This window comes from Acipenser ruthenus, chromosome 4 (assembly GCF_902713425.1).
Source record: "Acipenser ruthenus chromosome 4, fAciRut3.2 maternal haplotype, whole genome shotgun sequence".
NCBI lineage: Eukaryota > Metazoa > Chordata > Actinopteri > Acipenseriformes > Acipenseridae > Acipenser > Acipenser ruthenus.
Window position 1 is genome coordinate 58,036,635 of NC_081192.1, and position 15,176 is coordinate 58,051,810.

Below are 15,176 nucleotides of genomic sequence, written 5' to 3' on the forward strand. Positions count from 1 at the left end.
CAGAGATATAAAATCACCAAAACATTTAGATTATCCTTTTATTATTATTATTATTATTATTATTATTATTATTATTATTATTATTATTATTATTATTATTATTTATTTCTAAGCAGACGTCCTTATCCAGGGCGACTTACAATTGTTACAAGATATCACATTATTTTTACATACAATTACCCATTTATACAGTTGGGTTTTTATTATTTATTTATTTGTTTAGCAGACACCCTTATCCAGGGCGACTTACAATTGTTACAAGATATCACATTATTTCACATTATACAGATATCACATTCTTTTTTACATACAATTACCCATTTATACAGTTGGGTTTTTACTGGAGCAATCTAGGTAAAGTACCTTGCTCAAGGGTACAACAGCAGTGTACCCCATCGGGGATTGAACCCACGACCCTCCGGTCAAGAGCCCAGAGCCCTAACAACTACTCCACACTGCTGCCCTAGCAACATTTAGCAACATCCTTTTAGAATCATTGTCAGGGTTAAGGTGAAATCCAATATTGCCCCACCCCATTTGAATATGCAAGGAAAGTCAATGCGTCATTTGTTTGGCAGTGGGTTTAACAACCACAAACCAGCAACATGGCGTCGCCAGTGGTACAGTTTGTGAAATTCATTATTAATTTGATATTCACAACTATACCACTTAGACGTTTCAGACCAACTTTAAATGTGAAGCTGAGTGGTTAACCTTTCCTTTAACTGTACATGCTATAAATAATTTGTGAAAATCTTGCAATGTATTATTTTAAAGACGGTGCTTCCGTCATTGTTTTATTTTCTGTAAATATCAGGCTACCGTTTTTATTTTTGTTAGCTTTTTTTTGTACATGAGAGACATGGAATGACTTCTTTTAAGAAAGCTAAAAATATTGTTGTTTGTTGTTGTTCATGTTAAGACTATAAATGTATGCTTCAACATTTGACGTAGTTGTGGTATTGCATGAACTTATTCTTGTTTCTGCTGTCAGGATTTTTATTGTAACTCAATAAAGACATTTTTTTTGCTGGAAATATTGAGTGTGCGCTTGTTTTATTTTTGCAGTTCTGGGTTTGCTGCGCAGTCGTTTGATTCATTGTGATAATTCTGTATTTTGTCTGGCGGGGGTCCATTTTTCATAGACTGATCTATGAAATTTAGTCTGGGGGAACCATTTTCGCGTAATTTGAAAAAGCAACTAGCTGTTTTGTGAGTTCTATTTTTGGAATATTTTTGGAGTTGTATATACATAAAGTAAAAAGTAACTGAAAAAACCTGTAGTCAATATAGTCAATGCCCTGATTTAAAAGAAACAAAAACAAACGTATTTTAATGTATGTATTAACATTAGAACCGCCATGCCGGTCAATTTGACCGTTTTAGGGTTTAAAATTGAATTAACTCTGTGTTGGTGAATCCCATGCGCATGTCTGTTCTTGACTTTTCCTAAATATATGAAGTAAATAACCAGACGGTGTTTGAGCAGCAGATTCGCAAAAAAAAGTTATAAAAATGCATCCCTAGAACCTTCAGACCTGTCATATTGACCGGGTATTACAATACATTATTATTATTTTTTTAATATAACTTACACTATTCTATTTTTTTACATACAGTATACAAGACACACACCCCTCCCACCTCTAGGCCACATCACTATGTATTTCACTGTGGAATGTGGGATGGTGTGGCTGTATGCTAATCCTTTGCAACACCCATCTTTTTTGACATGCACAGCTTGTGGATGTAAACAACTGCAGATTACAATTTTTTTTATAGACAGTGTCATGGAATCCTTTAAGAAATATTGAGATATTATTTCATTTTATTTGAGAGCAATGAGTTATGCTTGGCTTCAGACAGATATTTGCTCTGATTGGATTTGTACAATAATAGCTCCAAGATGGCCACTTACCTGACAACTCACCTGGGAGCTATCAATCTTTCGTTTTGATACAAGGAATGTAACAGGGAAAATATCAGAAGATATTTCATTTTGGAACAAGCCACAAAGCTTTGGCACAAACATTTTGATCACAATACTGCAAAGCTACACTCAGTGTACACACGGCAGGTAGGTTAAACAATAATAAAACTTCTGATGTCTGTGCCCAATATAAAACGGCAATATGTCTATGCAGAGTGAAAGTACATCTTGTTGGATTGTGTTATTTTGAAATAGCCATGCATCCTGTACATAACAGGAATTTAGTTATATTTTTTTTTTAAAGAATTTGGAACACCACTGTACTCCGAAGAGGTGCCAGAGGGCAGGATCAATGGGCATGCTTTTAAATGCATTTGATATAAATCGGCTTTAGCCAGCCATGCATTTTTCCCAGCAATTTTAATTAAGGATATGGCGTGATCGATTTTTGTAGAGAGAAATCTTCGTGAGGGATTAAACTATTGATGCTGGGTATGGTGGAGTTATGGTGGAGTTATGGTGAGCGGAAATGAAGGAAGTAAAAGGCAGAATAGGACAGGTTCCTTCATTGAAGTTATTACAAATCTGGCGGCCTCCAGAGTATGTAGCAGTGTGGAGTAGTGGTTAGGGCTCTGGACTCCAGACTGGAGGGTCATGGGTTCAATCCCCAGTGGGGGACACTGCTGTTGTACCCTAGAGCAAGGTACTTTACCTAAAATTGCTCCAGTAAAAACCCAACTGTATAAATGGGTAATTGTATGTAAAAAATAATGTGATATCTTGTAACAATTGTAAGTCGCCCTGGATAAGGACGTCTGCTAAGAAATAAATAATAATAATAATAATAATAATAATAATAATAATAATGTAGTATTGCGGCCCTGACCATCTTTTGATCTGGAGAGGATGAAAAGATGAGGAGGATTGCGAGGGAGAAACATGAGGGGACGGGGTGGAGGGTCAGTAAGGCAGCAGGAAATGGTGGGGTGAGCGGTGGAACCGCATACCGAGCATGCTAGATGCCAAAGACCTGTGAAAAAAAAAAAAAACGGGGGAATATATCTTGGTCCAGTGCAGCCGAGCAGATCCTCTGGTTCCACGGGCAGCAGCTTTGGCAGAGAAGGCTTTGTGGTGTTCAAAGAAATGGGAACCTCCGAATCTAACGGAGAAGTCTAAAATGGTCGCCATACAATCATCCAACTCGTGCCGGCGGTCGGGATAGAACTCGCATATGATGTCCCTGAAATGGCTGAGAGCTAGAATGAACTCGGAAATGGAAGTGTTTTGAATAAGCGTGGGTCAGAGGTTTGAAGTTTAACCGAGAGGTCAGGGCACTGGACCACCCTGTTACTGATGGAATCTAGTGTGTTAGTGAGTAGTGAAACAAGGTTAATATCTGCACCTAAAATCTGGTTGGACAGGGGTATGGCATCTTTTAGGGAAAAACCAGACACTGCAGAGGGAGAATTTAAAGGGTGGTTATTGAAAAACTGGAGCGTTGGGGGAATTGAGGGGTGCCGGCAAAAAAGACCAGTAGGAGGAGGGAGCAGCTATGGGGGGAAAAAAGAGAGCTGGGCCCGGCTGAGGTGAGAACACAGAACCTGTTAATGGGGCTTGCTGGGAACCCAATGTTGAAGTAAGGAATGCAGGAGCTTGCTGTGAGCTTGGGAAAGAGAAAGCAGGGGCCTGCTGTACTGCTGGGAAGGAAGGAAGAGTGGACAGAAGAGCAGGGCCCTGCTGGGCAGCCATTTGATGTAAGGAATAGAAGGGGCCTGTGTTGCCCTGTTGAAAGCTTGTACCTGCTGGACCCCTGCACTGAGGGGTGGGGGGGTGTAACCTGAAAGGTTACAGTTGCTTGTTGGACAACAGTGGCAGATGTTGAAACCCCAGGATCGATCGCGAGAGCTGCCGCTCCTAACTGTAAGAACAGTCTCTGGATCCAAATGCTCAAAACTTCTGATGAGCCGAAAGAAGAACAGCATTTAACAGAGAAAGGACCACTATGGGGGCCTGCTGGACATCCATAGTGGCCAGGGTGGTCACTGCAGAGGCCTGCTGGATGCCTGCAGTGAGGGGAGGTAACCTGAAAGGTTATAGTTGGTGCCAGAATGCTCAGGAATGCCCTTGATTGACAGGTGCTGTGGTCCCGCCTTCTGAGTTTTCGCGCTTTGTGGAGATGCAGTGGGTGCTGGGCGAGGTGTTTCAAGTCCACTTATAATACACGGAAAGAAAAGTTTTAAAGAAGTTAATACTGTTATCTAGCCAGAATATTATTATTATTATTATTATTATTATTATTATTATTATTATTATTATTATTATTATTACAGTAACAGTATTTTGATCATTTTAAAATTCTTTGGCTAGCTTTTCTTTTTTAAAGTGCCATTTATTATGTGTTAGAAATAAAATAAATCCCACTGCAGCTACTCCATCCCTCAAAACAAAACAAAAATATTAGTAGTAAAATGCAAGAAAAAACCTACTATGATTACGTCCGCTACTAAAACAGTACATACATTATTTGTATTGATTTTACTGCATGTCCTGACAGGGTGGGTAGGAGTGTAAAGTCTATCTGAAATGTGAGGAAAAACAATTTATTTCCAATGTCCTTGTATTTTTCATCAATAAACCCTTCACTTAGGGGCTCCCGAGTGGCGCATCCAGTAAAGGTGCTCCGTGTGGAGTGCAGGATGTGCCCTGTAGTCTGGACGTCGTGAGTTCGAGTCCAGGCTATTCCTTTGCCGACCGAGGACGGGAGCTTCCAGGGGGCGGTGCTCAATTGGCCGAGCGCCGCCCGGGAGGAGAGATAGGTCGGCCAAGGTGTCCACTGCGCACCAGCGACCCCTGTAGTCTGGCCGGGCGCCTGCGGGCTTGCCTGTAAGCTGCCCAAGAACTGCATTGTCCTTCGACGCTGTAGCTCCTGGGTGGCTGCATGGTGAGTCCGCAGTGTGAAAAAAGCGGTCGGCTGACGACACACGCTTCGGAGGACAGCGTGTGTTCGTCTTCGCCCTCCCGAGTCAGCGCAGGAGTGGTGAGCCTAAAAATAATTGGCCATTCCAAATTGGGAGAAAATAATAAAAAATAATTGGCAACGACAAAACTTAAAAAATAGATAAATAAATAAATAAATAAATAAATAAATAAACCCTTCACTGTTTACATTAATGGTATTCTTAAGAAATCGACTGGATTCTTAGTACCTCAATAGTGGGCATTTGTATGCCAAATATTTGCATGTCCTGTTATGTTTTAAACTACTTTATGTACTGAGTCTTTATAGTTTTTTAAAGTTTATTTTAGCATTGTTATGGTCTTTAAAAGTCTACTTTATGCACATCAGCATTCCACTATACAGTAATTCAGCACTTCTGCTACATCTGCTTCGATATACGATCATGACACCAGTAAATTTATAAAACAACTATTTTAACAATGGGCCTCTAAAGTAAGACTCGCCCACCTCTGGCATGAAAAGCTAGCTCTGTCCCTGAATACAGAGATTATTTCTCATGATTTTTATGAAAAATGGATACATTGTTTGACCTTCAACAGAACACCTTGTGGACGGTAATAATTACTTTTGAAGCTTGTCTGCTCTAGTGCACTGGGTTTGAGATCTGTCCTCTAAATCACTGCAGGAAGAGCGATTAATGTTATTTAAACAGTTGTAGCAACACGTGGGGACGTATAGTGTTTTGTTTTTCGGAACCCCATTACTTAGACTTTAAAGCCAGGTATGTACCAATGTAATTCTGCATTTACAATGCAATACTGTCCTGTTACTCACAAACCTACTGCAATCAGATTTTAGGTGAACACTCATTAAAACAGCTCAATGTTCCAGAACTAGCAACAAAATTGTCTGAGCCAATTCAGCATTCCACATTTCTAATTCAGACCTTTAGCAACCCTTGTCAGCCATGGGTCCACACATAAATAGGAGAATTTTCTACTGTATAAGCAATTTATTACCATCATTTTTACAAACCATTTTAATTTCATAAACCTAAACATGTTCTTTTCTTTTATTATTCAACAACTGTGTCTTATTTTTCTGAAGGATGGATTGGTTAAATCTGATATGGAGAAGCTGACCTTCTATGCAGTTTCAGCTCCAGAGAAGCTGGACAGAATTGGAGCCTATCTGGCAGAGAGACTGAGCAGAGATGTTGTCAGGCATCGCTATGGGTAAGGAATTTTATTGAACCTAGGCACTCTGACCTTCACAAAGTCAGAAGGCTTTCATTTTTTTTCTTTTTTTTTCTTTTATAAGCCAATTTAATGATATCCAAATGCTTGTCTGAAAATGTATTTAAATTGAACAGTAGAATTCAATTAGATTGTTGGGTTAGGTGGAGTGTCAGGTGATTTATTTTAAAATTCTATTATGTAAGGGAACAGTCAGGCTGGTGTATTGTTTCCATAGCAAATACTTGTAACCTTTTGTTTTTTAGTTTTGTATTTTTTATTTTTTTTTAGAAAAAAAATATCCATTTATCTGAAAGAAACAAGTAAATCCAGCAGTGTGCACAGTAATGCAGCTTCCTCCTTATGCATAGTATTTTCTTTTTTTAGAGGACTGTTTATTTGGTTTGTCACTTTTATTAAGTATTGGGGCTACCCCCTGAAAAATCCATCTTGCTTATCTCCCTGTGCACTGTTCTGATCGATTTCACTATCTGCAATTACTGTTTGAGTTTCTGTGTGAATTGATTGCCATCGTCTTCTCCCATTATTCAGAAGTAGCTTTTGACTTCATGTAGACCGATAAGTAGTTGACTTCTGGGATGTTGTCATTCCTTAAAGACATGTGACACAACAGTCCTTGATGTACAAGAAGATGCTGTTGTATTCTGGAATACAGATGCTTCAGTGAGCCTTTCATCAAGCTTCTACCCATTTTACTGCCAAACTAAACAAATTATTTCTCTAAGCCATTAAGTATCAAGTGGTGAAGCTCTTTTGCATTTGCATTACTTCCCCATGCCTACATTAACTTTATTGTAGATGATATAGAAATCACTGTATGGATCAGATTTATTGATATTGTGAATTTTCAAATTAGGTTATCTGTTTAGAGGTGATTTAATTAAAATCCCCAAATATTAGTAACCCTACTGGGCTTATATGTAGTAAATCTATTGTGATAACTCCTGAACCAAACCATGTTACTGAGTAATGAAATATGGGTCCTATATGACTCCTGAACTGAAAGTTGACTAACACTGGTATAGCTTCAATGTTCAAAACTCGAATTATTTAAATGCTTAATAGAAAAACTCAAATTCCAAATATTAAAATTCTATTAAAACGTTCAGGTACCACAGTGTGAAGAATAATAATGAGGATGGAGCCATTTCTCAATTTATTTTAGAATGATAGAGAAACAATCTCTTCCATGACCCAATCAAGCAAAAAAGGGTTCATACAGCAGAGCAATAAGAATGAATCTTGTTTAGAACCATTTCCCAAAATGTTCTGCATCCAGTCCATATACTGTATGCACCGGCTTTTGAAGTGTAAAATCACATCCTTAATTTTGGGCTGTTTTTAGTCCTTGAAATATTTAAAATATACGTTTTTATAGTCTCACTTAAGCGGCTTTAATTTTCATATTTCTATGGAACTATATATATATATATATATATATATATATATATATATATATATATATATATATATATATATACAGTTAAACAAAACAAAAAACCCTGTAAAGGTTCATAAGCTGTTTAAATTGAATTTGTAAAAAAAAAAAAAAAAAAAAAACAGATCTGTAGGAAGAAAAAAGGTAAAAGCAACAAGCATTTTTATATCGCCGTATGGAGGCCTAGCTCCAAAAAAATTATAAATCGTATCTCTTTTGTGCACACAGATATGTTGTTATTGCAATGGAGGCTCTGGATCAGCTTCTGATGGCTTGCCATTCCCAGAGCATTAAACCTTTCGTCGAAAGCTTCCTTCATATGGTGGCAAAGCTGCTGGAGTCTAGGGAACCAGACTTGCAGGTTCTTGGAACTAATTCAGTAAGTAAAGTCAATCCTTGGTGTTAATAACCATTTAAACGCACCCCATTGGGCACCTCTTACAACTTCTATTTGAGTCCTTTTATTTACATAAGTGCTTTTGGAAGGTCATTCAGGACAGACAGTGTTATTCTTCCTGCAGCCTGAAGATTTCAAGTGATGTGCAATATAAAAATTCAGTACAAAATCCTGGACAAAGCGGTTTGAGTTTTCAGTAGTATAATTCTCTAGTAGTTTTATACACTATTTAAATTATTTCCACATATACAGTACATCTGTTCATATTTATCTAACAGCTGTTACATTTTGAATAAACTAGTTCTAAATATGTCATTTTTAATATATTTTTTATATATCTTAAAGGAAATCTTGTTCTATGTTTTTTTTTCAAAAACTTATTACATGATTAAGAAGATTGTTCTCTCCCACATGTTATGAAGGCAAAGCAAGACTCCTCAAAGTAATTTGGACGTGGGCATAAATGCGCCCTCCCTGGCTGTTTGAGGGCACGCTGTTGTATACTGCCAACTATGTGTTTTAAAACAATACTTTCTATAATTGTGTTATCACCTGGATACACTATGTTAGGTGTGCAATACATCTGATCCAGTATAAAGATTTGATCACTGTTAAGTAATGACTTTTCCGTTGCCTTTTTATGAAGCACTATTATTTATTATTCGATTACAAAGAGAAGGTGGTGTAAACTTTAAACCAGACCGACAATAAAGAAAGCATATATCCCGTAAATACTCCACATAAAAAAGAAATACCTTATTTTTGTGAAGAAATCCTCGGTTTGTTGATCTGCTTGTAATGTGGTTGAAAGGATGTGGCGATCCTGATACAGTGCTTCAGTCTGTTACATCTCAGGTGATTGTGCAGCTTGTTTTTAACAACATTCAGCTCGGTGATATGGTCTGTGTACACATCGGTTGGGAACTGCTGTGTTAAGTGCTGCTTTTCATGTGTTACACGCAACAAATGGGCGAAACGTGTAGTCTTTGTTGTTGTTTACATCATCTTAAAAAAAGATGAAAGATAAATGAAAGATAAATCCAAGATGAACACAGCTTCCCCCAACATAGGCTCAGGCCTTCCCTTGCTCTCCAGAAACTCTAGAATACATTGAAGAAGATCCATAAATCTTACAAGTAGCCTGCCTTGAAAGCCAATGGACATTACTGTGTAGCACCAGATCTATATAGTAGTGAGTTTCATATTCCTCAATATATGACTGAAACTGCTGGTGATGAAGAGCATGTGCATGAACAAAGTTTGTAATTCTGACAACTACTTTCATGGTTCTGGAAAAGCGTCCACTTTGCAGCTTTCAAGTAAGTGCTTCCTGGTGCATAATGCAATGAAAACCGATTTATTTCTGGTATTTTAGGGTCATTTTGCATTAAACTCAGAAAACCAACTTTCTTTCCTAACATAGTAGGGCATCCGTCAATACAAATAGAAACCAACTTCGACCAGATGCAATTAAGATCATTATTTTGAAAGTACTGCATGAGGGATAAATGGATGTCAGATCCACATGTTTGGTCTCTCAGCAGTATTATACCAAGGAGTTCTTCCTCAAAATTACCAATAACATCAGTGGCGTGTTCCATACGATGTGGGTATCTTACCCAAAATGCAAGTTCAGCAACATCCCCGATGTCTGTGCTTTTTTCAAGCTGCAAACTAAAGCACTCTGCTTGTAACAGGTTTATCTTCAGTTGCCCCAACATCTCTACACGGCGAGCAACCGTATCATCAGAGAGTTGCAATGACTTTATCTAACCCATAATTCTTTGACCATTTCCCCATCTGTAAACATTTTATTTTTAATTCTGGCTAATACCCATGCAATTCGGAATGACGCCTCGGTGACCACTTCTGCCTGGTTCCCAGGCTTTAAGCTCTGTTATTTCATTCTTTCTGGCACTGCTGTCCAACGGGTACACATATTTGTATTCTGGATGGTTTGTACTGTGATGCCTGTTTAAGTTGTAGCTTTTATTATGGAGGACTTTCAGACAAATTATACACATACAGCTTGTTCCACCTTCACTGGCAACTGCAAAAAAGTCATGTTTCCATTGTGGTAAAAAATTGTGCTTGCCTACTTGGGTAAATTCCACTTTCTTTTTTTTCAACAGTGCTGAGCACTTTTGTGTGGACTCCATGCTTGATTCTGCAGCTGTCCTAGCACTTGAATCTGATTCTGGCGCCGCGGTTGATTCCAATGTTGTTGTTTTAGTTTCTCTGAAACTGTGTGAGTTGCATCGGTAATGTCACCTGCCCTGTTTAATTTTGCCTTTTTTTTAATCAGCCACTTATCCATTTGAATTGTGTTCGATATTACGCTCTCCCTATGTTGCAATACAATTTAAATTTCACAACAAATCTCGCGATATAAGGTCTGATCCAAATCACAAGGGGTTACGGGCTCTTTAAAATATATTTTGTGAAAAATATATATATATATATACAGTGTGTGTGTGTGTGTGTGTATGTATATATATATATATATATATATATATATATATATATATATATATATATATATATATATATAGTGTATATAGATAGATAGATGAGTACGAGGACACTGCTTTGAGGATTTATCCTCGCTGTGCTACAGTGGACCCTACTCGCAAGGCACCTGGTGAGCTCAAGCTGTTAGCATATCAAAAACACAATTTGAGCAGAATAAATGCTTCCTTTTTCTATTATTTATTTTTCTATTGTGTTTCCCTGAGCTACAGCAGGGCTGGTAGATGGCATTCATAACCTCCTTCTGCTGCAGGAAGCAGTAGGAGTTTTCATATTTTGTTCACAGGATGACAAGGTGGCAACAAGGAAGGAGAAAGATTGTATTCCTGCATCTGAAACCACTAGAAATGTAAACTAAACCAACAAGTTTGATTTTCCAATGGGTGAGCAGAAGAATAAACTGTGAAGACTTCACTTTAAGACTTCACTTTAGCATTTTCAAGACAATGTTTACTTTATTTTTAATAATGTATATTTTTTCTTAGGGTGTACTACCCTTAGACATTGACACATACAGTTTTTTTTTTTTGCTGTGTATATCGACAGACGGATCTAGATTTAAGAAAAATATGTTTATTTTATATACAGTTAATAAGTGGTCGGGTGATCGGGGAGCATTAAATTCCCTAGATGTGCAGAGCACGGACGCCTGCATATGTTTTACTGTGGGCCTGTTTGCTTTGTCACATACTCTGTTGGACTGCAGCCGTGAGATTGCGTCCTAGAGACGAGTGCGAGAAAAAAAGCTTAAACTACTTCTGTTTTTTATTTCGTAATACGGGCTGCAACCCCCCTTTTTTGTTTTTCAGACGATATTGTTGATCGTTCGTGTTGTTTATGGTTGTTTTCACGTTTTGTTAGTTCTTCTTATAAGAAATTTTCAATCTACCATGGATACATGTGGCAAATATGTAAAGAGCAGTTCAGAAGAGGGAGATGTTACTGGGTCAGGGCATTTCAGGAACATATGCACTACTGATTTAATGTCTGATATATTATCCGTAATACAAGCTACGCTAACTAACAATGGCTGATTTTAAGGGAATTACGATGTGTTTCTGGAACGTGAGGGGGGTCAGTCATCCCATCAAAAGGAAAAAGATTTTAAATTTTCTTAAGAAGGAACATGTCCACATTGCTTTCCTTCAAGAAAGCCATTTAAGTGACATTGAACATGAGAAATTTAAAAGAGAATGGATTTACTACTCCTCGTATACCTCTAAAAGTAGAGGAGTGATCATTTTAATGCATAAAAATGCGCCGTTTATTATTGAAGAGTGTGTAAAAGACACACAGGGTAGATATATACTTATAAAAGGCTCTCTTTATGGTGAGTCATTTGTTTTGGGAAATATATATATGCCCCAAATAATTTAGGTGTTAATTTTTTTTATGGATGTATTCGCCAAGGTAAAGAATTTTCCTGTGCAAATGTTATATGTTATATTGGGGGGGGGGGGGGGTTTAAACAGCGTCAGGGATATTAAACAAGATAGATCCCATGTAATATTGAGCCAATAGAGGCCCTTGCATAAAAGAGATCTGTAAATAGTTTGGTCTTCTAGATATATAGAGACTTCTTAATCCAAGAAGCAAGGAGTTTACATGTTTTTCAACAGTCCATCAGACTCATTCAAGAATAGATTATTTGTTATCAGCAGAGAAGTCTCTAAAAAAATGACTAGGGCATCTATAGGAAACATAATAATATCAGACCGTGCACCTATCTATATATCATACGAACCATCTAATGAGAGCAATGAGTTCTCATGGCGTTTCAAACCCCATTTAGTTAAGGACCCTTTGTTTATTTCTTACATGGAAGATAAATTAAAATATTTCTTGTGACCAATGACTTGCCTGATAAAACCCATCGTTGCTTTGGGAAACTTTTAAGGCCTATGCTAGGGGGATGATAATATCATACTCTTCCCACAAGAAAAAACAACAGAAAATACAAGAGACAGATTTAGAAACAAAAATAGAGTGCAGGATGCGCACTATAGCCTGGACATCACCGGTTTGAGTCCAGGCTATTCCACAGCTGACCGTGGACGGGAGCTCCCAGGGGGTGGCGCACAATTGGCCGAGCGTTGCCTGGGGGGAGGGAGGGTTAGGTCGGCCAGGGTGTCCTTTGCTCACCGCACACCAGTGACCCCTGTAGTCTGGCCGAGCGCCTGCGGGCTTGCCTGTAAGCTGCCTGTAAGCTGCCTGTAAGCTGCCTGAGAGCTGCGTTGTCCTCCGACGCTGTAGCTCTTGGGTGGCTGCATGGTGAGTCCGCAGTGGGAAAAAAAGCGGTCAGCTGACGGCACACGCTTCAGAGGACTGTGTGTGTTCATCTTCACCCTCCCAAGTCAGCGCAGGGGTGGTAGCGGTGAGCTGAGCTTAAAAAAATAAAAATAATTGGCCATTCTAAATTGGGAGAAAATAATAAAAATAATTGGCAATGACTAAATTTATAAAAGAAAATTTTAAAAAAATAGCGGATCTAGAAAAGACAGTGTTAGCGTCTCCTAATAAAAAGATTGCTAGGGAATTAACTGCTGCCCGCGCTTCTCTGGATGCTTTGCTCACGCAAGAAGCAGGCTCCATGTTATTATACGCAAGACAGCGCTTCTACAAATATGGCAATAGACCAGGAAGATATCTTGCCAAATTCTTGCAGGGACACAGAGAGAGTAACTTCATATCATCTATTAAAGATAATTATAAAAATAGAAAAATGTTAAAAAAAAGATATCAATAATATTTTTAAGCAGTATTATGAGAGCCTATATAAATCTGATTGTGGAAATTCCACCCGTGACATGAGTACATTCCTAGATAAAATCAATATAGCACAGATTTCAGACAGTGAGAGATGTAGCCTGGAGGAACCCCTATCCAAAACTGAGCTTACAGAAGCAATACAATGTTTGAATAATAACAAATCCCCAGGCTCTGATGGATTTGGAATAGAATTCTATAAAACTTTCTTTCCTCTTCTTAATCAGCCTTTGCTTAATATGTTTAACGATGCATCTCAGAATGGTACCCTGCCTCCCTTACTCAGATCAGTTAATACAGCCTTAATTCTGAAAAAGGGAAAAGATCCCGAAGACACTTCATCATATAGGCCCATATCTTTATTGACCACTGATGTAAAGGTCCTTGCTAAGGTGCTAGCCTGACGACTTGAGCGTATTTTACCTAATATTATTAACCAAGATCAGACAGGATTCATACAAAACAGACAATCTAATAATTATTATTATTTATTTCTTAGCAGACACCCTTATCCAGGGCGACTTACAATCGTAAGCAAATACATTTCAAGTATCACAGTACAAGTAATAATACAATTAAGAGCAAGATAAATACAATTAAGAGCAAGATAAATACAATTCTTGCAGGGACATAGAGAGAGTAACTTCATATAATCTATTAAAGATATAAGTATAAAAATAACAACATGAGACGACTGTTGAATGTAATACAGCACTCACAAAACACCAAAGTAGAAACTGTTATAGTTGGTTTGGACGCTGAGAAGGCGTTTGATAGGGTGGAGCCATACATGTTCGAAGTATTGCAACATATAGGCTTGGGAGAGAGGTATATCAAATATATTAGAGTTCTGTACCAGAATCCAATGGCTTCTGTAATCACGAATGGTCTATGTTCTGAACAGTTTTCTCTGTGCAGGGGTACAAGACAGGGGTGTCCACTCTCGCCTCTATTGTTTGCTGTGGCAATTGAACCATTGGCTGAGGCCATAAGGTGCGATCCCAATATTCATGGTGTTCAGATTGGTGGAACACAACACCATCTATCTTTGTATGCAGACGATATCATACTTTTTTTGACTAAACCTCATATCTCAATACCTAGACTTGTGGAGGTGATTGAATCCTTTGGAGCCTTTGCGGGATACAAGATTAATTTTAATAAATCATTGATTATGCCAACAAACTCCTCTCAGGCTAACCCCCTGCCTTTGGCGCCTTTTCGGTGGTCTCCAAGAGGCATGACATATTTGGGAATATGGATATCTCTGTTCTTGGGAAATTTATGTAGGGATAATGTTTCCCCACTAATTAATAAAGTTAAAAAAGACTTAGAAAGATGGACTTGCCTACCTCTGTCCCTTATGGGAAGAGCAGGAATAATTAAAATGAATGTGCTGCCCAGAATCTTATATGCCCTTCAAATGATATCTATAACACTTCCGATCAAGGATTTTAAAAATATACATCAGGCAGTGAGAACATTTCCATGGGCTGGGAAGAAACCAAGATACCAGCTCAAAAAATTACAACTGCCAATAAAAATGGGTGGTCTGGCAATCCCTAATTTTAAATTTTATAATTGGGCTGTGCATTTGAAATTCATCAGAGAATAGTTTGCACACAGTACAGATTGTACATGGTTGGTTATAGAGTCTGATGTAGTAAAACCTGTTAATCTGACATGCTTACTAACAATGAAAGAAAAACAATGGAAAAAGCTGGTCAGGGGAAATGTCGTTCTGAGCAACACATTAAGGGTATGGCAAGAAATTAAAAGATATCATAACAAGGAATGGTTTGGTCAATTATTGGCTGCAATAGTGGGGAACCCGAGTTTTAAAACAGGTCTGTCAGATGCTGGCTATAAAAGTGGGATAAAGTTTGTGTGTGACCTTTGGG

The 15,176-nt window shown here is 38.0% G+C and overlaps 1 protein-coding gene across 3 annotated transcripts in view; it reads left to right on the top strand.

Moving 5' to 3' along the window:
- The window catches only part of efr3a (EFR3 homolog A (S. cerevisiae)), a 268,889-nt gene that overhangs the window by 95,345 nt on the left and 158,368 nt on the right, over positions 1–15,176 (top strand). For all 3 annotated transcript variants that reach the window (XM_033998812.3, XM_033998811.3, XM_033998813.3), the window contains exons 4-5: positions 5,997–6,124; positions 7,812–7,962. In XM_033998812.3, the coding sequence (XP_033854703.1) occupies positions 5,997–6,124; positions 7,812–7,962 (279 nt within the window). The remainder of the gene's footprint in view (positions 1–5,996; positions 6,125–7,811; positions 7,963–15,176) is intronic.